The sequence below is a fragment of the Xiphophorus maculatus genome, chromosome 4, assembly GCF_002775205.1.
Source record: "Xiphophorus maculatus strain JP 163 A chromosome 4, X_maculatus-5.0-male, whole genome shotgun sequence".
NCBI lineage: Eukaryota > Metazoa > Chordata > Actinopteri > Cyprinodontiformes > Poeciliidae > Xiphophorus > Xiphophorus maculatus.
In genome coordinates, this window is record NC_036446.1 from 9,883,273 (window position 1) to 9,909,616 (window position 26,344).

The 26,344-nt window shown below is 38.3% G+C and overlaps 1 protein-coding gene across 3 annotated transcripts in view; it reads right to left on the reverse strand.

Moving 5' to 3' along the window:
• Positions 1–26,344, reverse strand: part of LOC102226116 (AT-rich interactive domain-containing protein 3B-like) — a 57,606-nt gene that overhangs the window by 580 nt on the left and 30,682 nt on the right. For 2 of the 3 annotated variants that reach the window (XM_023331770.1, XM_023331772.1), the window contains exons 3-7: positions 23,713–23,787; positions 23,529–23,601; positions 4,972–5,155; positions 3,059–3,318; positions 1,107–1,397 (exon numbers count right to left, since the gene is read on the reverse strand). In XM_023331770.1, the coding sequence (XP_023187538.1) occupies positions 1,107–1,397; positions 3,059–3,318; positions 4,972–5,155; positions 23,529–23,601; positions 23,713–23,787 (883 nt within the window). The remainder of the gene's footprint in view (positions 1–1,106; positions 1,398–3,058; positions 3,319–4,971; positions 5,156–23,528; positions 23,602–23,712; positions 23,788–26,344) is intronic. The other variant, XM_023331771.1, reaches the window with a different exon arrangement.

The window sequence follows — 26,344 nt, forward strand, 5'->3', positions numbered from 1 at the left end:
GTGTTGATGCTCAATTCTGATGTTTGCTGAAATTAGATTTTTTCTTTTAGTCACCTTTCATTCTACTAATTAAATGCAATCACACTTCTGTATGAACAATTTATGTCTCCATTGTGACCCGCAGGCACAGAATAACGGGCTGTTTTGATGTCACAGAACAACCCATTGTTTACAGAAGTAATAATGGAAAGAGCCATTTTTGGATCGATTTTAAGGTTTATTCAGTAATGAGAGCCAACAGTCGGTGTTATCACATGACAACAACATGAAGGAAACGAATAAAAAGGCAGCACAACTAAAACAACAACCTTTTGACTGCAACTTATTTAGAGAAATCTGTTTGGATGTGTAGCCAGGAATACGATGCGCTTCAGTTACAGAGTTTTTTGTAAGTTCATAAATATCATTTTCAGCCATTGTTTATGTCTTGGTTTACAGTGTCTGAAAATCAGACGGTCTCATGTCAATAACATGACAGATGGATAAAATGAGACATGCAGATTTTTTGAAAACAACTGAATACGTAATCAAATTAGTACTACATATGGAAATGCCACAGATCAGATTTTTTTGGGTGAAAAGATGGGAATTAGGTTGTTCAGACTGCCGTGAAAAAGTTGGATATTTGTCACAAATGGGCATATTTGGTAAGAATATAAGAAGAATATAAGAATGCATATTTGGGTCACATTTACTTGCTGTGTGAGCATAGCCTAACAAACCAACTTTTTAACTAATTTTGCCCATTTTTCCTCAAAATATGCTGGCAGACCTTTAAGGTCAAGTCACAATGACCATCAGGTCTTATGCTCAAAATAAATTTGTCAATGCCTGTCATACATATGGAAGTTATTTAAATGTAAACTATCTATTTTCGCTAACTAATTTGATTGGGGCTGGACAGTATATCAAATTGCAGTTGGTTTGGTGAAGTCAGTGTGTGCAATCGCAAAGAACTGCTTGGAATGGCATTTTTCCAATGCCATGCAAACAAATTCTACATTTTTTTGATAGTTTGATTGTGAGATATATTAATTTATATCAACACAGGAAAAACAAAGTCAGTATTTACATAATTTCAAATAATATTTTTATCTCTTCACAACCTTGGCAGCGCTGACCTCTGGTGGCGATGGTGGGGGCTCCCAAGCGCAGATTCATGGGCATCTGGGATGCCATGGCCAACAGGTTATGTTGGAAAGCCTGCTGCATGAGGCGCTGCTGCTCCTCTGCCAGGCGGGCCATCTTTCTCTCTGGCCCCTCTCCTCCCCCACTGGTCTCCAGTTTTTCTCTGAGCTGCTCCAGGGTGGCGGCTCTCGCCAAACCAGCCACCTGCTGCTGACCCAGAGACAGCGCAAGAGGAGGTCTTGCGGCCATGATCGCAGGGGTCAGGTCTTCTAAAGAAAAAAAAAAAAAAGCAAGTGTACATAAAACTGTGTTTAACAATCATGTTGTAAAACTGAAACAGGAACAGAAATCAATTCAATGTGAACAGCTGCTTTGTGATCTGTTTCAAACTACCAAAAAAAAATATCCTGAATAAAATGATGCTTCAAATTCTTTATTTTTAGCTATTGTTTTTATACTGCTTATCATGGCTTTACATTTTTTTAGATTGGCAGTTACCTCATTGAATCCAGACTTTAAGACTACGAGTACAAGACAATCCTGCACTGGTTTATGTCACAGAGCACGACAGCGATTACAGACGCTCAAATACTCATCATACATGACCACTTAAAGTAAAGAACTTGAACAGCTCATTACTCAAGTCAAACCATAGACACTGTTAGAGGTCAACACCAGAGTCACATTCCAACCAAGGCTAAGCCACATCAGATAAAACAACAGCATAATGACAGTTATCAGCAGGAGTCCTCTTAATGTGAAACACAAGCTTCAAAGTTCATAAAGTGGCCTCCCCTGTGTGGGAAACATGTTATTTATCATTAAATAGGAGGGGACTCCCAGTAGCCTTGGGCAGAAAAGGTTCACATGGACTCTTAAACACCTGGATGGATGACATGAATTTGCTCAGTGCATATTTAAACAATAAAAATGTACACACACATTTACAGGGTGATGCAGTATATAGAACATCTGAAATGTGACAATGTTCTTATATTTTGTCATATAACAGTAGGTATAGTGACATTATGAATTTTATTAATTTTGGTAGTTGGATGAGCTTAAGAATCCTTTCAGGAACAGATTTTCACACAAGCATTTCGGGTCAGACTCCGAAATGCTCAGAGAAATGTCAAAAACAACGACAAAAGAAATCCATCCAAGACTCTATTAGAGTTAGTTGATATGTAAAATCTAAAGTAAAAAACTGTACAACTGGAACATTAGAATAATAATGTGTGGCATTTTATGAAGGGTTGAACAACAAAAAGCCCCACTTTGGCAAAAATCAAAGAGTACATAAGCAACACAGCACAGTGATTGGGAGGTTATGATCTGAGCTTGTTTTATAGCTGAGGAGCTCTACTGAGTAAAGAAAGAGATCAAGAGATTAGACCGTAATCTGGCTACTCAACAGGAGAATGATACCAAACACAGAAAATTTATATCATAATGGTGGCAGAGGTGTGATGGCCAAATTTGGCAATTCAATTGTGAAGAGATTCAAAAGGCAAAAATTCTAACAAAAAATGCACCGGTATAAGAAAAGAATCAAGGTTCTTTGCAGTTATGTGAAGGATTATATGGGCAAGTTGCAGTTATCAAACACAGCGATAGAGGGCAGTATTTTTCTATCAATAAGCATTTTGGTACTTGAGCACTTTAGCCATTTTTTCCACATCAAACCAGCTAAACTCTCCCAAGTAGTAATTTACCCAACCTATAAAGTCATAATTGATTTGCATATTCCCCTTCCAGCACCATTAAAAACTGTTTGGAAGCATGCATATTTTAAAGTGGAAAAATCTTAAACACTTTACGTTCAAACCTTTTCCTTAAGTTTTCCAGATTCATATTACAGACGTTGAACCAAATTTGTCTTGTTCTAGAACTTAAATAACATTATTTTGTGCAAGTTGAAAGTGCTAACCTTTCTTCAGAGAGGGTCCTGGAGAAGCCTGCAGGCCATTGAGGGTGACTGAGGTCCCGGCGCCAAGGCCTGTCAGATGCATCTTGGGAGGAGAGAGGATGTGGGGAGCCGTTCCTGGAGAAGGAGAGAAGCGGAAGAGGCTGCTGCTGTAGCTAGGACGACGGCCCTCGCGTCGGTTACTGTCGATGGCGGCTTGCAGCTCACCCGGGGAGCTGAGACCTTTCCTCTCGCACTCGTACGGGTACAAGTATTTCATGTACCTTCACAAGAAAATGCAAAGTTGTTGTTAGACTGAGAGAAAGCTTTCCATCAAAATCAAGCATGTGAAAAATGCACTCATGTATGTAATGTGTTTGGAGCACATGTATGTTTTTTTTTTTTTAAAGAATGTGTTTTGTGAGCACATAGAACTCTGTTTACGCAGCATGAGAATAATGCATTTTTCTTTAAATTAACTTTTCCAAATGTATGTCTAATAAGTCAGTTACTTCTAGAATAATGTTGCTTTACATTCAGCTTTATAGAGTCGTTTTTTTCAAACATATCAGCAGAAATTCTTATGGAGTGTTTCTCTATCAGCTTTGGACATCTAGAAATTGAAATGTTTGGCCTTTCCCATTTACATTTAAAGCACCCAACCATAAATGTTGAAGTCTTGCAGCAGATTACTAAGTGGATTTAGCTCAGGACTTTGATTATAACATTCTAAAAAGTGAAAATACATTGATCTAAACCATCTTATTGTAGCTACACCCATCTTCTCATCAAATCTAAACAACTTCCTTGTTCTAGCTGAATAAAAGCATCCACGTAGCATGATGGGACTAAAGGCATTCAGGATAATTTGGTGAGATAATTAATTTGGACACAGAGGATTTTGCATGAAGATGAAAAGTTTGACGTTTGTTCGAGATCAAACCAAAGTTTGTGGCTATAAAGTACAAAACATGGGGAAGTTTAAACGGTATCAGCATGTTTTTCTACTCTTCTTATTTGATTATCTAAATTAAACAAGATACCCAAAATATATTCAGCATAGTTTACACACTTGGTTATCAAATTTTGAAAACTTATATTAGCTTTTTTTCTTCCCTAATTTAATTCCCATATGCACTCAACTCTGTTTCGGATGATGTGTGATTTTATTTTCCAGAACATCTAAATTTATAGCAACACCTGGAACAATAATGTTTGACAGGTTGAACTGGAAACATACTTGGATTACATCACTGCAGCTCTAGATATATGCTCCATTATGTTTTCCATCCTGCAAAGGAAGGACGCCATAAGCCGCAAGAGCAGCAGTTTCTATCATGTAAAGTAGGTGAGCAATACTGTATAAGAACCTGTCAACATAAAAAAAAATACACCATGTTTCTTAAAGTGTAAGAAGATAAAGACGTGTCACTTCTACTGATGGGTGTCTATAAAAAACAGGAGGTTTAGTCTTGGCTAAATGTGTAAGCTGTCAGTCCAACCCCACCTTAGTCACTTCGTACTCTGACCCAAATGACATCGATAGATCACACAGATCAATGAGCTTTGGGTGTGATGTAATGTCAAGAAGATCCAAATAAACACAAAGACAGGAGATTATTTTCCCATATGTGTGTACAAACGCACATTTACTTCAGCAGGGTGTAAACAGAGCTGTTACTTAGCTTTGCGCATGACCATCAATTAACCCAGCCAAAGCATGGTTCCCTTTGTTGTCTGTAAAGACAGCTGCACTGATTAAAACGGGAGGAGATCTCATCTAAAAGACATGCGTCACACGTGAGCGCACCTTAATACTGCACGCATACATGGGAAAGGTGTTTGCTTCCAGTTTGAAGGTTACTCGCTTGATGTTCTTAACTTAGTTCCAGCAGATGAAAGTAATTTGTTTCCTTTCCAAACAGACAAAGACTTACTGTGTGCGCAGAGTGAAAGCAGCGCTGGTGATGGATGTAGGCAGGTTGAGTCCCTTGGTGATTTCTCTCCAGATCTTCTTGTTGATAACCTCCACAAGGCCGCCTTTCTCCGTTACCAGCTTGTAGAGCATGTACAGATCCAGGACCTGCTTGGCCATGATGGGAATACGATTGACCGGGGTTCCTACAGAAAATATATAAACAAGGTACATCAATACAGTATCAATTATTAATGTGATTTAGAATATCTTGAGGAAAAGTGACTGGTTTAGGAGCCATCAAGGCTTTTTCTACAGACAGAATGCCAGAAAAAGAAGAATCCTGCCATTAGCTCATCAAACAATCAATGCTAAAACACCTAGGATTATTTTTGACCTCTAAATCCTGATCTAAGTGCTACTAGGATGATGACAAGACGAGAGTGGTGAGCTTGCTGCCTGCACGTCCATTAAAATTGGCTTGAAAACAAATTAGCTCCGTTAAGGCAATCTGGCTTGACCTGGAAAAGGGGATTCACAAACAAACACAAAGCAAAGCTGCTCGAGACTTTTGATACAGATGCATTAATCTTGTGAGCAGCTTATCTGCAGTGAAGCTCGCAGGGAACGTGTGCAGTGGGAAAACGAGGTGGAGACGGAGGAGGGAGGAGCACCGGCCGTTTCCCATATGTGACGGTATCAAATCAAAGTGCAATGGGCAATAGTGTAAGCATTAAATGGGAGGAGGGGACTGGGGATTGTGACAACCTAATAATCCTTAAGAACTAGTAGGGAGGAGGGGATGTGGGCTCCAGGATAGGCTGGTATAATTAAGCTCATTTAGAGGATTGTGCCGAGTAAATCCACACCCCTCTGTGTAAGTGCCGGACCCAGTGCATGGAGATGTGCAGATTTGCCCTCATAGGTAATGCCAACCAATCCTTTAGCCCCTCCTTGGACTGTTCTTAACCTGGGCTCATTAATGACTTTATAAAATAGCAGCGTGATCGGACCATACAGATTAGCCCTGATTCATTTTCTTAAGTTAGTAACATGTCTTTAAGCCATGTGCAAGAGGCCAAGGTGAGCACATGGTCCTGTGGAGTGGAGATCAGGAAAGCGACTCTGACCCTCTGAACATGCTTAGTCAATTCCAGTGTTTGGGAGACAAGCTAATTTCTAGTTAGGAGGCATGTTGGATGCATTTGAAAAGAGTTAAAGGAGTTTAAGCATTCAAACACAAACAGGAAAATGAAGGTGCAAAAAAAAGAAAATAGTAAATAAGTATGGAGAGTTATTGAACTTTTTTGCAATATTCTGTATTACAAACACAAACTTCAATGCATTTTATTTGGATCCTATATTATTTACCAATGCAATGTAGTGCTTAGCTAGAAAGTGGAGGAAAACTGATGCATAGTTTTCAGATTTCCCACAAAATGAACCCAGCCTTATAATCAGCCCCAAGTCAAGGTAAAAAATCTGCAGAAACACTTCTTACAGAAAATTCAGTTAAAAGTTTTTTTGGGGAAATGGCACAACTACTGTAGCTTAGCATATGTAGAGGCAGATTTTTTTTCTCCATAAATGCTGAAGCTCAGTCACACTTAAAAGAGAGCATCTATGAAGATTAGACTTCAGTTATTGCCAAATTAATTATGGACTTTGACTAGGCCATTGCGGCATAGGTCCATGCGAAAAGGTGAATGTCCACTCCTATCTCATCCGTTTGCAGCCTCTAACAAGTTTTCTCGCAGTATCGCAATGCATGTTTTACTGTGGGGATGTTTTGTTTAGGGTGGTAGGCATCATTAATGTTTGATGAAATGTTTTGCATGTAGTCCAGAAGGTTCAAATTTGTTCTCATCTGATCAGAGCACCTTCTCCTACATGTTTGCCAAGAGAAACCATGAACCTTTTATCCGTTTCTCTGATTAACACTCTTCTTCCCTGGCCTGTCAGTTTAATTGGGCACATTCCAACAAAATATTATGAAGTTTGTGGTAATTTCTTTATCCAAATAAATTCCACTTAAATTGAACTATCAAAGGAATATAGTTAGAGAAACATAGTAATCAAATGGGATGTTGCTTATATTCAGAAAATATTTTATTGTTGAGTAACAAGTTGATTTTTAATTAAGAAAATTAACTTAAAACTATTTTAAGCTCTTATATGGATATGCCAATATAGTTTTGTTATTAGTTAGTGAATTAAATTTGATAAAATTCAGCAGCAAAATAATAGTTTGAAATCAAATGATATTTAGAAACTGTGTTAATGTGGAATCAACTTCACAATAAATCTTTTTATCTGTTAATGCCTTTTATTTTGAACAATTTATTTCATCGATGGCCAAGGAAGCTAAACAGATGACACAAATAGAAAGAACTACCACTTTTTGCTTCTGGGAACACACAAAATTTCCAGAACAAACCCAGCTTCAAGCTGCAAGTGCTTTGTCAGTTATCTAATGCAGCGTTGGACATCAATCCTGCATTAAACAATTAGTACAACTACAGGGGTCAGAGATCAGCCAGGGGTTATTGATGTGTGAATTAAACTGCAGGTCAGCAGGAAGCCATGTTTTCATACTGGCCCGCTCGTGAACAATGACAGAACAACAAATGAGACACAGGAGCGCTGGCCCCAGTGTGACAGGCCAGCAGTTAGTTAGCTTTTAATTCACGTCTGTGCCTTTGTCACCATCTGCTGTCAAATCAAAATCTGATTCTGTGTAGTGACTGCAGCCCTAGAAAAACTCTAAATGTTTCATATTTTATGCAAAACAGAACAAAGCTTGAAGTGCGAATATGGTCATCTTTATATCTAAAATGGTTTCAGCTTCATATTTCAAATTCTGATAACCCCACATGAAAGCCCTGAGGAAAGCAGTTACAAAAATATCATAACTGAACAAAAATCACATTCACAACACTTGGTCAATTAGGGAGAGACTTCCCTTATTTGAAAGAGTCAGTGCACCGCCTGGCTTTGCTGTCCAACATCTGCTGTTTCAAACCCTGGAGACATTCAGCTCTAATTAGAGCAGCCCAAAACACGTCTTTTGATCAGTTAAACACACCACCTCTGCCCCGTATTTACTCTAAATGGCTGTTTTTATTCACACATAAAACTTATTGCCAAATGCTGTTGAGAAAGCCAGAGACACAATATGATCATTGAGGCTTCTGGCAGGCAAACTGCTGAATACTTCATCTCTCTGTGAAGCACTGATTTGACCAGCCGCTTGCTATGAGCCAATCTGTAATTGGCTGCAGGCCTCACCTCCCATCATCCTTTGCCCCGGACTGATTTTCCCCCAGGGACAGGACCATCAGGAGCCTAGTGATTAATGGCACCAGAGGTTAGAGGTCGCTCTGGTGGGAAGTGCTGAAGCTGAGGGCCCCTGAACCACTCCCTAAGTCCTTCCTCAAATGTCCACAGCGAGCACCAGAGCCACACGGCTGATCTTCAAAAGGCTGGCCTTCAGGAAGAAAGTAGGCAGCAGCCCCTTTGAAGGATTCATATTTGGAAGTGTGTGGGTGTGAGAATGATCAATAACTTCACCCTATGATGTATGTCTGCAAACTGCATTATATAATGGATTTGTCTCTGAAAAACTCACAGTAAAACATGTAACCAGATGTAAACCCATTCTGTCAATCAGAAAATGAAGCAAATTATCAGTCCACAAGAAAACTAAACAAAAGAGCAGATAGTTTGACTAAAACAAATGTTATATAGTTAGCCCATCAAAAACAAGGTCATTTCATCTGACCCTTACCCTATTTTTAGCTGGAAACAGCTGTTCACATTAAAATGGACTCTATAATAAATCAATTGGTCACCCCTGACGCCAGTGGTGGTAAATTAAATATTGCAGACTTCCTTTGATGGGCATTCTTTAAATAATTATGAGACGGTGCAACAGCCTTACAGCGGCCAACACACAGGAAATGAATTTTTTACTGAATGAGAGTGCTGGTCGGTGTGAGGTTTCACTGCCATCTACTGTGAAGAGCGACAAGAAAAGAACAAAAAAAGATAGTGAATAAAACAAAACAAATCATCTCTTGCTCCTTGCTCATTGAGAGATTCAATAGTTTTTATGTCATAATCAAGACAAAAATCTTACAAAAAAAACATAGAAATAGATAAGACATAAAGGAAAAAATGGGGTAAAATGTGTCCCTCTGCTGCCTTTATAAGGAAAAGAAGGACAGATGAAGGAAAAGGAAGGGGGAGGTGTAGTAGTTAGCCAGCTGGAGAAAGACTGGATTATGGCTGTAAGGAAGGTGTCAGCCAACACAAACAGCCTCTGGCCTCATGGCAGCGTCTGAGTCTTTAAGAGTACCAACAACCCACCACCCATCCACACCTTCCTCCTCGTCTTCCTCGTTACCCCCAATCACGACAACAAGTAGATCAAACCCAACTGTAATTATATCAACTTTCACATTCTTTTACAAATCCAACTTATGAGAAAAGGTTTGAAGTTTGCAACATTCTTTTACATAAAAATTGTGTCAATTGCTGGCATTGATGCTAATGTAGAGTATGTAATGGCAATAACAAACTCTACATTAACATACTCTATGTTATTGCCATTACGAGTATGTTACGTGTTACAGAAATTTTTCTTGTCAGAGCAAATCAGACACATTTCTCTTCATCACCAAACAGTCTGTTTGTTGGAAACACTTTCCCCCCCCCCAGAATTATGAAACAACTAGAGCGCCAAGAGAATGTTTGACTGCAGATGCTATCTGAGTATTTTAGCTCCCAACCACTACATGTGTAGCATTAGCCAGAAGGGATTTTTCTTTAGAAACAAATGGTATGTTGTTATGTGAATGCCTGCAAACTGGCTTACAGAGTTTTAATGTTATAAAAGGTGACCTTGGAATATTTTTAACAGCTACATAATAGCACTGCAGTTAAGTTCACACACTGATTATGTGGAAGAAAATGAGACTTTCACAATCACAGCACTGCTCCCAAAAAGAATATAAACCATTGTGGTGACAAGGTTGTATGGAGAAAAGACACTCATGGTTATTAGATTAACTATGCCTGCCGCAATAAGTAATAAATTAGTCAATTGCATGATAAATTAAAACAAGCTCAATAATTTCCATTCGCATGATTTATCGTATTTCTCCTTTCTCTCTCTCTACTACTAAAAACTGGATGACAAAAGTCTTTAGTGTGGTGATTCAGTCTCAACTCGCCATTTTTGTTGAACAATTTGTCTTGACAGAAACTTCATACGTCTTTTTTTTGTACTATTTTAGTTGGTCTTTTTATTTATTTTGGATGTTTAAAAGGTTTTTCAGTTCCAGTGTCAAATACTGATTAGATTTTAAAGTTTTTAATAGTCAAGAATGTGTATTTGCATTACTATGCCATTAGTATTATATTACTTGAAAATATTCTCAAACCAACAATATTATAGTTCATAGCAATAACTTCTGGGACAATTAATTGTCCAGAAATATTTGTTACCATTACCTAAAAGAGCTGGTTTCTTAAATATCCTCATTACTGCCATCAGCAATTCTCCTGACTTTCTCATCATCACATAACTTGTATTAATCCTTAATTTTTGACTAAAAAAGTAAAAATGCTGCTACATTTATCTTGACATCATTCCTCTTAATGCTAGCTTTTTCTATTCCATGTTTCCTACCTTTTATTTATTATTTTAGACATGGAAATAAATATTGTGCCCTACAAGTTTGAACAAGAATTACATAGGGAAACTGCAAAGTTGTTATTGCCTTTCAAAAATCCTCTGCAATCAAACATGATTTTTTAAAATGTCATATCCATCCCATTGTTCTGCTGCCAATAAGAGAAAATGTTAAAGATTAATAAACTTTCATTCCTCATAATAAAAGGCAAAAATATTCACAAAATTATTGGTTGATTTCTAGCGAGTATCCACTGACAACTGTCCAAATTCTTTAACATCAAACTCAGAGATGCTAACAGAAGAGACGAGCGTCTGGTTTCCACATGCTGGGAGTTTACCTTATGCATGCAGACCCCGGCTGTAAAGTTTATACATTCTTATGTCGGGCCTCCATATTGTCAGGACCCTGCTGTATGCCGGGGGCACGTTTGTTTTATTTTTAATGCACGGTTGAGTACATAAAAGGTAAAAAAGCTTTGAGTGCATGGAATTTGCTATCTTTAGTGCAGGCAGAGCCACCACTTGAATGACAACCCAATTCATATCATGTGTTAAGATATCCACCCCTCCACATAAGGAAAGTTAAATGTAATGTAACACTATATAGATACATTGCTATTCTGAGCATGATTTAAAGCTACAGCTGGTTAACACACACACAGTGACATACAGAGAAGGTGAGGGACTGCCTTCTCTTAAATTCTTCAATATAAGCCAGTCAATAATCTCCACAGATCTGGCTGTATGAGATAGAGGGCTTCTGTCATGTCAATATGTTCAAAAAATCTTTACTAACACAGGGAGAAAGGTGGGTAAATGGAAAGAGGAACTACTGACGAGAGAAAAAAGGATGAAATGTGTTGATGGTTGAATATGATCCACATTGAGATAAACCCTAAAAAAAAGAGCAACTCCCTTAACTAATGACCTTCTATGTGCATTTAGGCAAGTCAAACAGGTTTAACAACCACATAAATGTTAAAGCTATGTGCATACTTATCTGTGAATTATAAAGGTATTATAAAGCAGCATAGTTTCCTTCATTAGTGAAGTATTGGAACAAGAGGCCAGATGACTTCACAAAGACAAATATTTTTTATACCCAAGCACTTTGCAATATCTCTCTATTTTATCAATCAATAAATTCATTCATTTCAGTGCCAGTCTGGCTTTCTTTCAGGAGTAAAATCCAACAGATTCTTCTCTTCAAGTTGTGTCAACAAGGCCAATACTAAGGAGGAAAATGGTAAACAGTCAATAAGGAAGGTGTATTTACTAAAGAGAGGGCCAGTTATCACACTGAGCAGGCAGACGGTAAATAAAAGAGCTGTCTTTCAGGGTGTGAAAAAAAAGAAAAACTAAGAAAATCTGACATGTCTCCAAATAAAGGTCAACACTGGAGTCTTCTGACTGTATACATGGACAATAATAACTGAATTGCATGCATAAAAAAAACCCAAGATAATTTACATCATTCTTAGAAATGAAGTTACTAGCTTAGGCAACTGTTATGAAAATGAACAGCATATGTATTAATGTTACAACAGAAAAAAACTCGCTTTACAGTACACAGTTCCACTTAACAGTTTTAGTCTGCTCCATTTTCCATTGCAGAGCTCCTTAATGGAGACAGAATCAATGTGTAACTTTTTGTATATGTGGGTTTATTAGATCGAACTAATTCAGCTGTGCAAAAATGACTTAGAAGTGAAGAAAATAAAGGACCAGACATAGGCTTTTTAACAAGTTTGTGACAAACTTTTAGCACATGAACCACAGAAAATGTTTTGTAAGTGATTTATAATGTCTGAGTTCGACAGAGTTCATCTCTGCACAGCGGAGGAAAAAGGAATTGATCTTAAAATCCATATTTGCAGTTAATAAACATGCTCATGCTCATTAGTCATACGGAAAATATTCAATTTTGGTGGACAAATGAGATACCTGTGATTTATGCTGTGAATTGTGTCGCAGATTTTCAGATGACTTCATTAAACAAGGAAGTGTTTCAGCATGACAGTTGTTAAAGTATTGATGATTTCAAGCAGCCTGCAGTGTTTCCATGTCACGATACAGAGCTTTGAAAAGTATGTGTGACTTTATCCACTTCGGGAACGCATTCTGTGGACTGGCAAAAATCAAATTTGGAATATCACACCAATCAGGGAATCATGATGGTGTCTGGTCTATGATTGCTTTACTGGATTTCTTCAAGGCATGGACAACTTTCTGTATTTGTAGAGACCACAAATTCTGTTGTCCAGAAAAAAAATCCTGAAGGAGAAACTTGTCATTCCTCTTACACTTATGCAAGAAAGGAATGACCTAGAGCACAATCGCAAGTCCACTTCTAAACTTTAGCCTTTGTGTAAAAAAAAAACTAAACAATGTTTTATTCTCTTTTTTTTGCCAAAATTGACTCTTAAATAAGTAAAACTTCACAGAAATTGCTGGTTAATTGTAATCTACATAGTTACTACAATCTTAATATTGACTTTGTGCAGCACTAATTTAGATTATTTGAATAATCAATAAATTGAATAATTAGTAGACAGATTTCTTGACTAAGTTACTGTCTAGAAAAGGAGAACCAAACAAAGCCTTCTTGTGCCACAGCTTAAACCTTGTAATGAGAAAGCTCTAATGGAGTTTTAACAATGAGCTGACATTAATCCTAAAAATTGCTGTTGGCAAAGAATCTAAAAGTGAATTGTTCAACTGAGTGATGAGTCAGGGAGTTTCTTTCTGGGAGTTATTACAGCGAGCCAGCAGCCAGTAAATAAAAGAGCTGTCTTGTGCGGTGTAAAGGAGAGAAAAACTGGCGAGGCTCCAAACAAAGGTCAGCTGCTGCAAATCTCACTGTGTCTAGTCGAATCATTGGGAAGCCTGTCAGGCTGCACACAATGACACCATTAGCAACTGAATTGCATGATTAGAAGCTTTTCCGCTGCAATTTGGCAGTAAATCGTTCTTACCCATAAAGACGATAGATTTGTTTTCCATTTTTTAATGCTGTGAGCAGTGAAACCTTGACAGGCTTTCCAAGTACTTTAAAAATAGTGCTAGATGTCATTAGTTGCACAAAAAGGAGAAAGAAAGGGAGAAATATGACTCCTTTTCCATGGGTCATAACGATGGGTCACCTGGTGAAATAGGGGAGGAGGGGGGTTGGAAAGGTTGGATGGCACGAAAAGTGAGATGGCCTCTCCAACTGTAACCCAAGTCCCGTCAGTCCCCTGAGACCCAGCAGATCAACTGACAAGACCCCAATCAACAGCAGAGGGTATGGAGCCAAATAAGAGATGGATGGGTGAATGCATGGCTGGATGGACATACTGAAGGATGGCCAAAGTGTAATCAGACACAAACAGCTACACAAACAAGTTGTAGAGTATTTTCATTAGACCAATTATCTCAGAAGAAAGTCCAGAGAAGCACTGAAAAGAAATTTTGAAACAAATTGCAGGTGCTGTATTTGGATGAAGAAAGGGAACCTATAAATAATGGATAATGCCTACCTGCATGAAATATTCTCCTGCCTCTGGTGTTTTTAAGTGTAGTTAACCAACAGAAATAATCTATTTTCAAGACATATTTATGTCCAACCTTTAACTTGGGGCTTGCGTTTAGTAGTGATATTGCTTCAATACAATCTTCAATATTTTGTGAAGCCTACCGGTCCGCACTGCAGTAATACACACACAGACGGCAAACAAATTGCAAACAAATTGCAAACAAATCTAACATAGGTCATTAAGGTCAAGCACTTCAATTTTAGTTTCACAGGACATGTCATCAGAAATCAAGGTCGTTGTCTCTAGTTTGTTGAAAACTGTGATCTGGCTTTTTGTCTTGCTTTTGAAGTAATAACTTAATCTTCTCTGAGTGCAGATATTAATAGTGCTTAAAACACATTTTCTTGCCTCTTTTCTTTCTTCATCATCACAATTTTCTGAGGTGTAGTATCTCAGACAGTAAAAATTACAGTCTCTAATGATGTCCAAGAGCAATCAGAGAGCATTCAACTGGCCAAACATATTATTGCCTGCATGGCCCTTTAAATATGATATCCAACCAAATACTGCATCCAAACAGTCCTTTGTATTTAAAAGAAGTGTGAACACCGATATTGTGATAGTCAGTGTGGTTCAATAAATATTGTGATGCAGTCCAATAATTCTGATTTCTTTCCATTATGTTGCACAAAGAAGCAGAGTGTTTTGAGGTTTTGTCTTGGCATAAATTCAAGGGTAAATTTCAAATTTGAGTTCATAATGTGAGTTTTCCCAACTTGTTTACACACAAAATGTAATATATGCACATGTGTGTGTAAAATTCTGAAATTAAATCAGTGACAGTTTCTCAAATGAAATCAAGAAGAAAAAAAACATCATATTGTGCCGTTTAACAAATGGAAATAAATGTTTGATTATCACATATGAACTAAAACTAGAAAACTGTAATCTGATTTAATTCCAGAGGGTGAGGGAAAAAAGAGATTAGGAGTTTATTTGTAGACTTTGTAAATATTCTACTGTATGGTTTTATTTAGATTATCTTTCCTACATATAACCAGGGATAATCTTGTGATTCCTTTTTGCTCAACTCAAACAGAGAGACGTAAATAGATACCTTAGGTACAGTTTCTCATCTCTTTTCAGTAGGGTTGCATAATACAATGCAAGTTGATCTTTTTCGCAATATCACTGTATGCAACATGGATATTGCAAACAACTTCCTGGTATGCAATATTAGTTGCCTAATTATTCAAACACCTAGCAATCAGGCTCTCTATATAATGTAATATATTTGTTTAATGCAGCCTAAAAAGTTTCAGTCTCCAGAAACATTGATGTGAAATCAAAATTTTATTTTATCCCCCCAGACCCAAGTAGCTGTACAGATTTATTGTTTTTGAGTCAGTGTTTGCTATGAACTCAAAGTAGACAGATGTTAGTACTTTAGTTATTTGTCAATTCATCCCAAGTCACATCGTTATTGCAACATTCACCAATATAATCGCACATAACATGTTTTCCTGATGTTGTGCAATCCTAGCTTTCAGCAGGCGAGGCAAAAAAAACAAATTTAAACAAAACCAAAGAGCAATGACAGTGTTTCACTCACTGTTTTGGTGTGTTTATATGGATAAGTTTAGATTTTCAAAATACCTGGTTTCTCAGAAACATAAAAGATGACCTCTGCTCCATATTTACATGCAATGGAAAATTTAGAGAGAAAAATAGCCCTGACCCTGTAAACAGCCGTCTTTGATGATGGAACAGAAAATGTCGAGAATGCTTATGTGACAGCAACATAACAATGGATTATCAAGGGAGGAACTCTGGCAGTAGCTGCAGATTTATTTCCAATTAAAAAAAAACAACACCTAAAGCCAGAGAGAATAAAACAATCTTGCACAAAGATAAATGTAAATATGAAGTCAAACAGAAAAATGCATGCATAGGAATCTAACACAGTTTGCTAAAACTGGTGGTAGTTTACAAGTCCAACTGATTTTCAGTTTTAAAGGCAACGCAGGAAAGAGACATGTCGGTCCTTTAAAGCAAGCTTTATAAAACAGCTAACTGCTTCAGTCAATAACCACCCAGATTGACAAATAAAGCCATCAGCTTTATTTGGAGCAGTGATCAATACGAGAGAGACATCTGCAGCAATACGTCGAGGAGAAAGACAAATATATTTAAACAAAGGAAAGCGTGTGGGGGGTTACACAGCCATCCAGGAAATTTTAACTCGCATCAATGCAAATTACTTTTGGCTTCTGGAATCCATGACACTGTGTTAGGCATTTGTCTTTTAGGGCATTTAATGGACAGGGGCAAGTATAAGAGAAGTATATCATTATATTAAGATATTATTTTTTAAAATAAAACCTAAAAACAAACTAAGAAAAAAAAACATGGGAGCATGCATTGTGGCAGATTGTATACTTCAATTTCTAAAGGCTACTTCAGAAATACAGAATATCCACTATACAGACTGTTAAACAAAATAATAAAAAAAACACAGCACATCAACATAAATGTCACTGGCAGAGATTGTAGCATCTGTGCTTCACATCCAATTGGGCCCTTGTTTTCCATTAGGCCCCTTTGCACTCACATCTTGGTGTCTGTGCGGCTCATGAAACGTCGTTGCAGAGTCCGCACTGGAAGTGAGCTCAGGGCTATTGTATTGGTGTAGGGCTCCTCTGGGGGCTGTAATGCATTTCATACCATCCATCACAGGGGTGTGGAGGGCAGGAAACATTGCTTTAAGAGCACACACAGGACACAGATGGAGAAGCAAGACATGCAGAGATAGCAGAAGTTTAGGAATTTGTTGATCAGAGGGGGGATTCTGGGGAAATAAGCTTTTGAAAGCCTTCAATAACACAATTTCTTGAATATCTTCTAATATACAGCACAATGACTAAAAGAGGACAATTAACTAATAAGGTGTCATTATGATGTTGCTACATGCAAGTATCTGTTTGCGGTTCTCTGTGCAGTGCATGGCGATTAAGAATCTTTCAGCTCTGCAGCTTAAGTTCTCAAATCTTTGCACATTACAGCCATAATTAAAAATCAACAGCACTGAGGCAATCTGTGTATGTTGAAATATCTTCCCAAACGAAAAAGGAAATAGCAAGGAGGTCCCAATAGCAGTGGGGTTGGGGGCTGGGAAGCAGAAGAAAGGACATAAAGAGCAGCCTTGGCTGGAAAGAACCAGAAAATAAAGTCTTAAGATTTCCATTTAACCTCCCCCAACACGAGCATAAAAACAAAATCAGGAAAACTACTATTTCCTTTTGTTTTGAAGGAAGAGCATAACCCTGAAGATGTAAGCTCCACAAAGACGGGGCTGTAATTTGCCAGCCACTGGGTGGAGTGCAACAGAGTTAAAGATAATGTCAGCACCCAAATATATCAAGATGGAAGCCGCAACATGTTTGATCGCAAATGCTGGGGGAGGATGTGTTCAAAAGAGAAGTTTTGCCTCTTTTTTGGAGTTTTCCTCGGAGCAATGATTAAAAAGCTGCGGTTGGCGTCAGTGTATCATTAAAGTTGCCACCCTTTCCTGAAAGTCGGACCCCTGTGCTCCAGCTTCTGGTTTTCTAATGTTTCCCTGATTATCTTACTGTGACTGGTGAGCTCAGGCAGCTTCAGCTCCCTGACAAAGTGCCTTGAAAGGGAAATGAAAGCGCAAGGCCTCTTTTCTGCTCAGGCTGGCTGATGTCTCCTTTAACCTCTGCTCAGTCACCCTGGCACCCTGTCTGCCCTTGTCTCCTCCTGTGGTTTCCATGTCTGCCCTCTTCATCCCTTATTCTCCGTTTTCTCTCTTTTCACACATTAAAGACACACAATGGTCTCTCCCTTGTCTGCTGTCCATCAAGGGTTCCCTATCAAAAACGCTAGACCCCACTTATTTAGAGATCATTAATCATGCTGTGTAGGACAGGAGGCCCTTTAATCCAGTCACCCCCTCCGAACCTGACCAAGCAGGCCGCAGTGCGGCCCTCCACCCTTATCCCCCACGGTGTTATCAAGTTTCAGTGGTTGTAACTGTAGCACAATAAACAGAGAGGAAAGTAGCATTCGGAGGGGGTAGAAGAGGAAGGGGCTGGAGACACAAGGCAAGAAGAGAGGAAAAATTGTCCGTTCTTCATCACATTTTATTGCTTCTCTCCGAGTACAACATGCTTACCAGGATTATCTTTATGGAAGAATACTGGATCCATCTAATAGCTGTCTCTAACCAATCAAATTAATCTATCTGAAATAGAAAACTTTTTAAAATGACAAACCAACACTTCATCTAAAATATACTCACAATACCTTGTGCTTTTATTGTCAACCCAACCAGGTGCTGCCACTTTCCAGAAGTTGTGGGGTGTTAACTAAAGGAAAATGAGGCCATATCAAAGAGCCAGGGAATGTTCCCATTGTGGTGTGGTGTTTGTACAGAAGGCCTGCCTGTTACAAGCACCAGTGTGAGGCTGACCAGGGGAGTAATATAATGCATACATGGATCCCCCCGAGCCCATTCATGGTGTAATTGGTGTGGACAGAGCTCTGGGTCTCTGGGTTACAGTTGGGGAACTTCCTCTAATGTCCTGCTGGGAAGCCACTTTTCCCACACTACAAATCCCATCACAGCTGCAAAAAAAAAGCTAAATTTGGACTAAGGAATATATTTTTTTAATATTGGAAAATTGGCAAAGGAAGACTTATGTTTAATTGTCCTTAAGGAATTTTATTTTATTTTTCAAATTGTGCACAACATAAGTTAACCAACACACATCATTTTCATTCTAGACAAAAAGAAGCCCTCCTCATTTTCAAGAAACCTAATTTGCCATTCTGGCAACCTTGATCAGAGCAAGCAGGAGATCTTACAATATTTCTCACAACCTTAATTGTTCATCTTTGTCATCTCTCATCATTTTTCCAGGTATTTTCTCATGTTACCTAAAGCTTTTTCTAGGTGCTAAGACCAATCAAGAACTTATGCTCAAACATATAAATCGTGCTTGTTTTGTCTTTTATTTTTTAAGGTAATTTCACCCATTTAACCCAATAGTGTTTTTTTACATGTATATGAAGTGATGGTGCTTGAACCTGTTTAGTGTAAAACTCTGCAGAAAATGCAACAAGAAATTAAATTTAAAAATGTATCGATTATCTCCGAGTTTGACAGAAAAATAAAATTAAAAGTTGACATTAGCCTGACCTCAGAGTAAACTTTAAACCCATTGTGAAAGCGTGAAACTGACCTAAATTTAACTTCCCAACAGTTAAAGTAAAACTTTATGATATATGTAGGCATTTTTCCAAATAAAATTCATTAAAAAAAATCACTCTATGACTAGAAACTGACAATGTTGCGCTCGAAGAGCTCCGACTTTCTATTAGCTAGTTGGAAACAAAAAAATCTGGTCCTTCTCCAATCAGTGAACTCTCCAAACATAAACTCTACCAGGACAATGACATTCTTTAGAGCAGGAGAAGTAACTGCAGGAAGAAGACTCAGCTAGCTATTTTCAGTGTTAATATAGGTGTTTAAAAATGAAGTCAGAGGAAACACAAAACAGTTGTAAAAAGTTGTAACAAGGAAACTGAATTTCCTTCAGCAGCATGTTGCCTGTTCATTCAGGCAAACAAACGTGGAGTGAGATGTCAGCAGATAAATGGAAACTGAAATAATTAAAGCAAAGTCGCTTTTCCTTTTGGTTCAGTTTCCAATTTAAACATCCCGAATATTAATACCAGGAGTTTTTATTAAAGAACTGCTGGTATTTATTCGGAATGAATCCTGTAGAAAAAAGTCGAGGAAATCTTGTGAATTAGTAAATTACATTTTCTGTCATTATAATTGGTTTGATTTTATTTGGACAGATGCCTATTTTTTATAACCTGAAGTGTTTTTCAGTCGTTTTGATTTTCAGTGATGTAGAGGCACATTTCGGCAACTTTTGGGTGTTTTTGAGAATTTTCTTTTTTGATTGTGAATTTAAATTTAAATTAAGACCATAATTGTCTCAATTATGGTCACTAGTAGAAAGACAAGTGTGTTATTTTTGATTTCTTAAGAAGAAATCAAAAATGGATTAAATTGGTATCTGCAGGTCAGAGCTTTACAATACTCAAGCTGAATCTATACAATAAATACATTAAAATAAATAAAAAGGAAGAGAAATCACTTGCCCTTCTAAACGGTGACATGCAAAGGGTTTTTTTTATAGCTAGAGGAAAAGGAGGAACTGTTGTATTTAGTCCCCTCCCCACACCCTTCTGCTCTTGACTGGTGATTTCAATGAACAGGAGCCTCTCTCTTTGGCTCTGTCCATCACAGTCTGTGGCCATTAATCATCTCGAGTGGACAGCGCTGAAAGGCAGTTGGCAGCATCAGTCTTTTTCCCCCTTCATCATGTAATCCAGCAGACTAATTTACACCACCCCTAATTCGCAACCCCACTTTTTCTCCCCTCTTGCCCCCCTTTTCCACGATGATGCAGCAACTGGTTATCCCAGCATGACAATCCCTCTCCAGCTTAATCGAAATCCTTAAGGCGGTTAATGGTGACAAGCCAGATTGAGGCTTTTTCCTTCCCCACAGAGAGTAGAATCGAGACAGGAGAACCGTAATGGATCTAATGAACAGCCATCGTAACTCATCAGGGCTATGTAGACTCCTACAATGTGGGCAGCTCTAATTCATTTATATTACATGTACATGTCAGGCCGTTAGCTAATGTTTGCTCCTGCAACAAATAATTAATATATACATGAGGTTCTTGGGTTGATTAAGGCTGAGATCATGCTCAATAATTACTAAACAACAAACAACTAAATTCAGCTGTGAATGCAAAGTAAGCTGCCAGCAGAAGATGAGAACTATTATGAAACGTTGGCAAAAAGTTAAAGGTTGAAGAGGTAGTTTATGAGTAGCTTCTGCTTTATCTGTGATCCAGAGAGCATCAATGGCCCCCCTCACACAATTTAGGACAGCTGCTGAAATTCCTCAACCATTAAACACACACACCCCCACGAGTGCACAGGCATGTTTTTTAAACTGCAGAGGCAGGAAATGGGAATCCCTCGTAATTTTTCCTTCCGCTGTTGCTTTCCTTTCAAGACTCAGAGGCCCCTTGCCAAGGTGGGAAAAATCACCTCACCATTTGTTTCTCCCGTCTCAAGAGTCTACTCAATTTTGCTGAACCTCACAAAATAAAATAGCATTTGTAAACTTTTTACTTAATAAATTAGATTTGTAAATCTAATTGTTGATGAAATTAAAAACAAAATGAAAACAAATTCAAATTCTTTTGTGAGACTTTAAAGTAAAAGATGTGATCTCAGAACTTGAAGAGTAACGGTTCAATCAAAAAATTAGGATTAAAGTCAAATAAAACATTTCAGAGTAAGAAAACCTAAAAATCATAAAAGTATGAAATCACAAAAGAAGTTTGCCCACAAATTAATACAATTCTAGGTAATCTCCAGAAGCTGTAGTATTTGTTGCCAACTGTTGACCCTTGCACTCCCTCACTACCTAACACTTGTACAAGATGACACAGGAACGTGATCCGTGCAAGTCGACTCCTCTAACGCTTTCTGTAACACACACCAGAAATATAATTTGGCTTAAACTCCTGAACAGATAAACAGCACAACTCTTATTGTTTTTAAATCTAAACTTAGGACTGTAGAAGTATGTAACCAGGCTGAGAGAAATTGAGAGAATTATGTCCTGAGTTCAAAGATGCCACAAAGGACCTGAAAAACATAGTCTCTCTGGCTCTGCTCAATCCATTACAGTCCAAACAAGAACTCCAGGTGTCAAGACCAGATCAGGGAGAGGCCATTGTTTTGTAGATGGTGCTTTGACATTAGACAAGCTCAAAAATCTTTACCAGCTTAGTGCATATATAGACTGCAATTTCTGCCCATTTCTCCCCATCACTTCAGTTCAGTCAGATTGAATAAGAAGCATCTGCAAATAAATTTTAAGTCTTACAACAGATTCTCAATTGGTTCTAGTTCTGGGCGATTGCAACACACCAATACTCTTTGATCTAAACCAGGAGGCTTTAAATCCAGGCCTCAAGGGACAGTGTCCTGCAAGTTTTAGATGAATCAAATGGCTGAATCCCCACCTCAGTATGCAGTCAAGTTGTCTGGAGTCCTACTAATGACCTCATTATTTGACTCAGGTGTGCTGAAGCAAAGACACATCTAAAAGTTGCAGGATACCAGCCCTCGAGGCCTGGAGTTGAAAACCCCTGATCTAAACCTTTCCATTGAAGCTCCGGATGTATCTTTAAAGTTGTTGTCCTGCTGAGATGTAAAGTATCAGATCTTCAGATTCTATCTAATCTGAGAGCAACTTCTAAACAAGTACTCTATTGACTATTACTTTTATATAGATATAAAAGTAAAAGTCCTTTAGTGAAGGAGGCTAAACACAAATGCAAAGCAAATGTTTCAAGATTTTTTTGTGAAAAGGGTTTAAAAAAAACAATCACTGGTAGCATTTGAAAATGATACACTCCTTTTTGTAGGTCTAGCAGTTTAATTTCTGATAAAATACATTGAAATATATAGTTATAATGTGACAAAAGATGAAAAGGTTCAAGGAGTATGAATACTTTTGCAAGATACATGTATTACTCACTAAATACAACTATCTCATAAACCACACACACATCCAGAGCACCGCTGTAATCAAAATTAGATTCACTGTGGGAGATATTACTTGAGCCAAATGCCTTTTTTGGCAGCAGGTTTGTATGATGAAAGTCTTGCTGCATCAGCAGTGGGGATTTGAAGGGTCCTATAATTTGTGCAGAAGCAGTTCATGGTCCCTGAATGTCTAACTCACAAGCATTTACCATAAATTAATTTTGCCAATCCCAGATCTACTTCACTCTACTAAGGATCAGCTGAGGCAGAGCTCACCTGCTGAGACCTTATGGCCAATAATCTTAGGACTGGTGGCCAGACATGGTTTTGCCTGTGTGACACTGCACACTTCTTAGACAAAACAGGCAGAAAACAAGGTGACAAATATTCAGTCCACACTGGAAATATGAAAAGAGAGCAAATCCCTCCTACTATGAGTCAGGGAAAGACTCTTAATGAAAACACCACAAAACATCCTCCTTTCAATGAACAAACCAGACCTACTGTTGTTCTGACAGACTTGTAAAGAACATTGTAAAAATTGTTGGACACTTCTCTTTTTTTCAGAATGACGAGGGTTCTCAAATTCTTAATCCTTGTCAACCAATCCAAACAAACCTCCACTTTCTTCGATAGTTTTGCCACAAAATATTTGATTCCGTCTGTTGCTGCTGCTTAATGTTTTGTTCTTACCTCGTTTCTGCATGAAGGTAAAGAGATCATCCAAAAATTCCTTCCTTTTCGGATCATTGTCCAGCTCATACAGCTGCAGGAGAACACAGAAACATATCAGGGAATTAAATGCAAGTTTTGTGGTTGCTGAAAACAAGGATGTCTTAATACAAAATTCAGTGAACAGTGACTTTAACAAGCTCACCTTAGCAAAGTCTCTGGAGGCTTCTCCTCGTCCTCTGTTACTGTCAGCCTCATCTGTCCATCCAGCACTGCCATTCTGAAACACAGCAAATAAAACAGGAAACATAAAGGTCAGAAAAAAATATGCCAATGAAAACGGAGAATTTGTATGAACAAAGATAGAGAAGAACCAAAACAATGTATCACAGAGATATATCAAATTTTAGTTGCTGTGAATGAATTCTGGATGTTATTTCTTTAAAAAATATGTATAAATATTTGATTCTTTTCGTTTTACTGCAGGTCAAAACATTTGTGCTGGACTCAAGGGAAAAGAAGACAAAACTATAAATGAGCTAAAAACAAACATCCAGCTATAAAAACTGGTGGGGAAAAAAAAAAAGAAAAACTAATGTAAACTCGGAGCTAAAGAATGCATTTATCCAGGGGTTGAAAGAGCAACTTCTGGAGTTATTGTACCCCCGATCTCTTAAATCCCCCTCCCCCTTCATCCTCAAACATCTCCATTTGACCTAAACCATCTGCATCTGGACCTGCCCTGCCCCCACCTATGTCTTCCGACCCAGCTGGATACACGGGCCCCCCATCCTTCAATCTTAACGCAGCTGTGACGGGTGGCCAAGTTCATAGAGTGTAGCTGGCTGTCAGGAGGGGCCAGAGGAGGGTGGGCTGGTCACTTGCCTTAGCGTGCATCTCTGCAGGCCTGCACATACGCCCACATACATAGACACAAATGCTCAAAGGCTAATCATCAATGTGTGCATGTTTGTGAGTGCAGGACGGGGGTGGGAGGGGGGCATAATGGCCCCACAAGACGGAAAGAAAGAAAATAAAGGCAGAAAGGAGTGCACGGTATGTGCAGACCAGGAATGTCTCTTAAAGACAAAACCTATAAAAGCATCAGGAATCAAAACAAGATCCTTTTGGAGGGAGACGTTAATAGCTGCAGCACGGGGTCTAGTTTCAACCAGGAGCCTATTGGTCAGTGGCAATTACAGGCCCTGAAATGAGAGCCAGGAGGGCAAAGGTTGTCAAGGCCTCTGAGAGCAAGTCATTTTCACCCTCTCACTCTCGTGTGTCTAACTGTTGTCAACATTCATGCTCCCTAAACAAATATTCATCAGCCATCAACCTGGACAACTGCTGCAGATGGTCTGTTTCAAGGTCACCAGATAAACGCACGAAGAGTTGTGAAAGAAAGCCGGTCGTGCCCCCCTAACACAAACACACAAAGTGTTTTTATAAACATACATAAGATATATATGTCCAACATATGTTTCTAAGGAAAACGTTTTTAAGCCTGCAGTGTTAAAAAAGTGCTAATATAAAACACCTTTTCCTATTAAACTGCATAATCTATGACATGTGACAAAGATTACAACTGGTTGATCATGTGGACATAAAACATACATTGTGTGCAAAGGGCTGTAAGGCCTTCAGATGCACTGTAATTTGATTGCGTTTGTTAAACTTTAACCTTTATGAATGATTATGACTGAAGACACATCAGATTTTAAATATGCATATAGAACCTGTCACAGGTTTCTGACCTTGTTAAGGTAGGTTTGCAGTTGTGCCATTTGAAAGCTAAAAGATTTTTGCATTGGAAAAATGCATGATAAATGTGCCACCTAAACAAAAAAAATCTGCTCCTGCATACTCACATTACTAACCAAACAAGAAACCAGTATGTTATACTGAAAACTAAAGGTTGCCTTCATCCTGATAATCAGTATGTTAGTGAGTAGACGATGCTGACCTTGAAAGTAACAGATGATCAGATCATGCCAAACTAATCTGAAATGCTGTTTCACAGCACTCTCCATTTGAGGAAATGTATCCCCACAGCATGGTGCTGCACCCACCAAGTTTTACCATTGAAATGGTGCGTTTAGAGTGATGTGCAGTGTTAGTTTTCTTCCATACATGTTTGCTGTGTTCCCTTGGCTGCTTCTGTGATTAATGCTAAGTTTTTAGTTGTGCCATTGTGCATTTTGTAAGCTAACCCTGCTTTAAACTGTTCCCTAGTCTTCATCGTGCAACTTGTTTACTAATGTTCTCGAAGAAACGTTTTCCTCCTCTGCCATAGAATAATGAATTGTCCAATTGGTTGGTGGTCTTTTATTCAATAAGAAGACAAACTGTTACTCTGAATTATATAAGCATTAATTGTGTCCTTCGTTGTTTTTTCAAACCCTAACTAACAAAAATCAGTATTAATATTTTTATTACAAAACTAAAGGATATTTTTGTAAACCAAAGACCTATTTCTAGCTTACAAACACAGATAATTCCAACATGCAACTAAGGATCAGAACCGAATGAAGGTCCAAAGGTGCAGGCAGTAGCCGGCGGGTCACTGGACTTGGAAATGTTAAGGAAACACAAATGTGTTTATACACAAACCACATGGACACTTTCACACACATACACAATCATTCTTCCCTGAGGGACACTGTTATGGGAGAGCCGAGGTCAAGGTGTTGTGACATCAAACGAGAACAAAGGTCTAAAGTAACTGAGCATTACTGTGCAGTCAGTACGTTAGGCCTGAAGAAAGGCCTGAAAACCTTTAGTTAAGTGACTCAGGTTTTTTCCAAAACTCAGACTTTCCAAGTTGTCTGTAAAAGTTA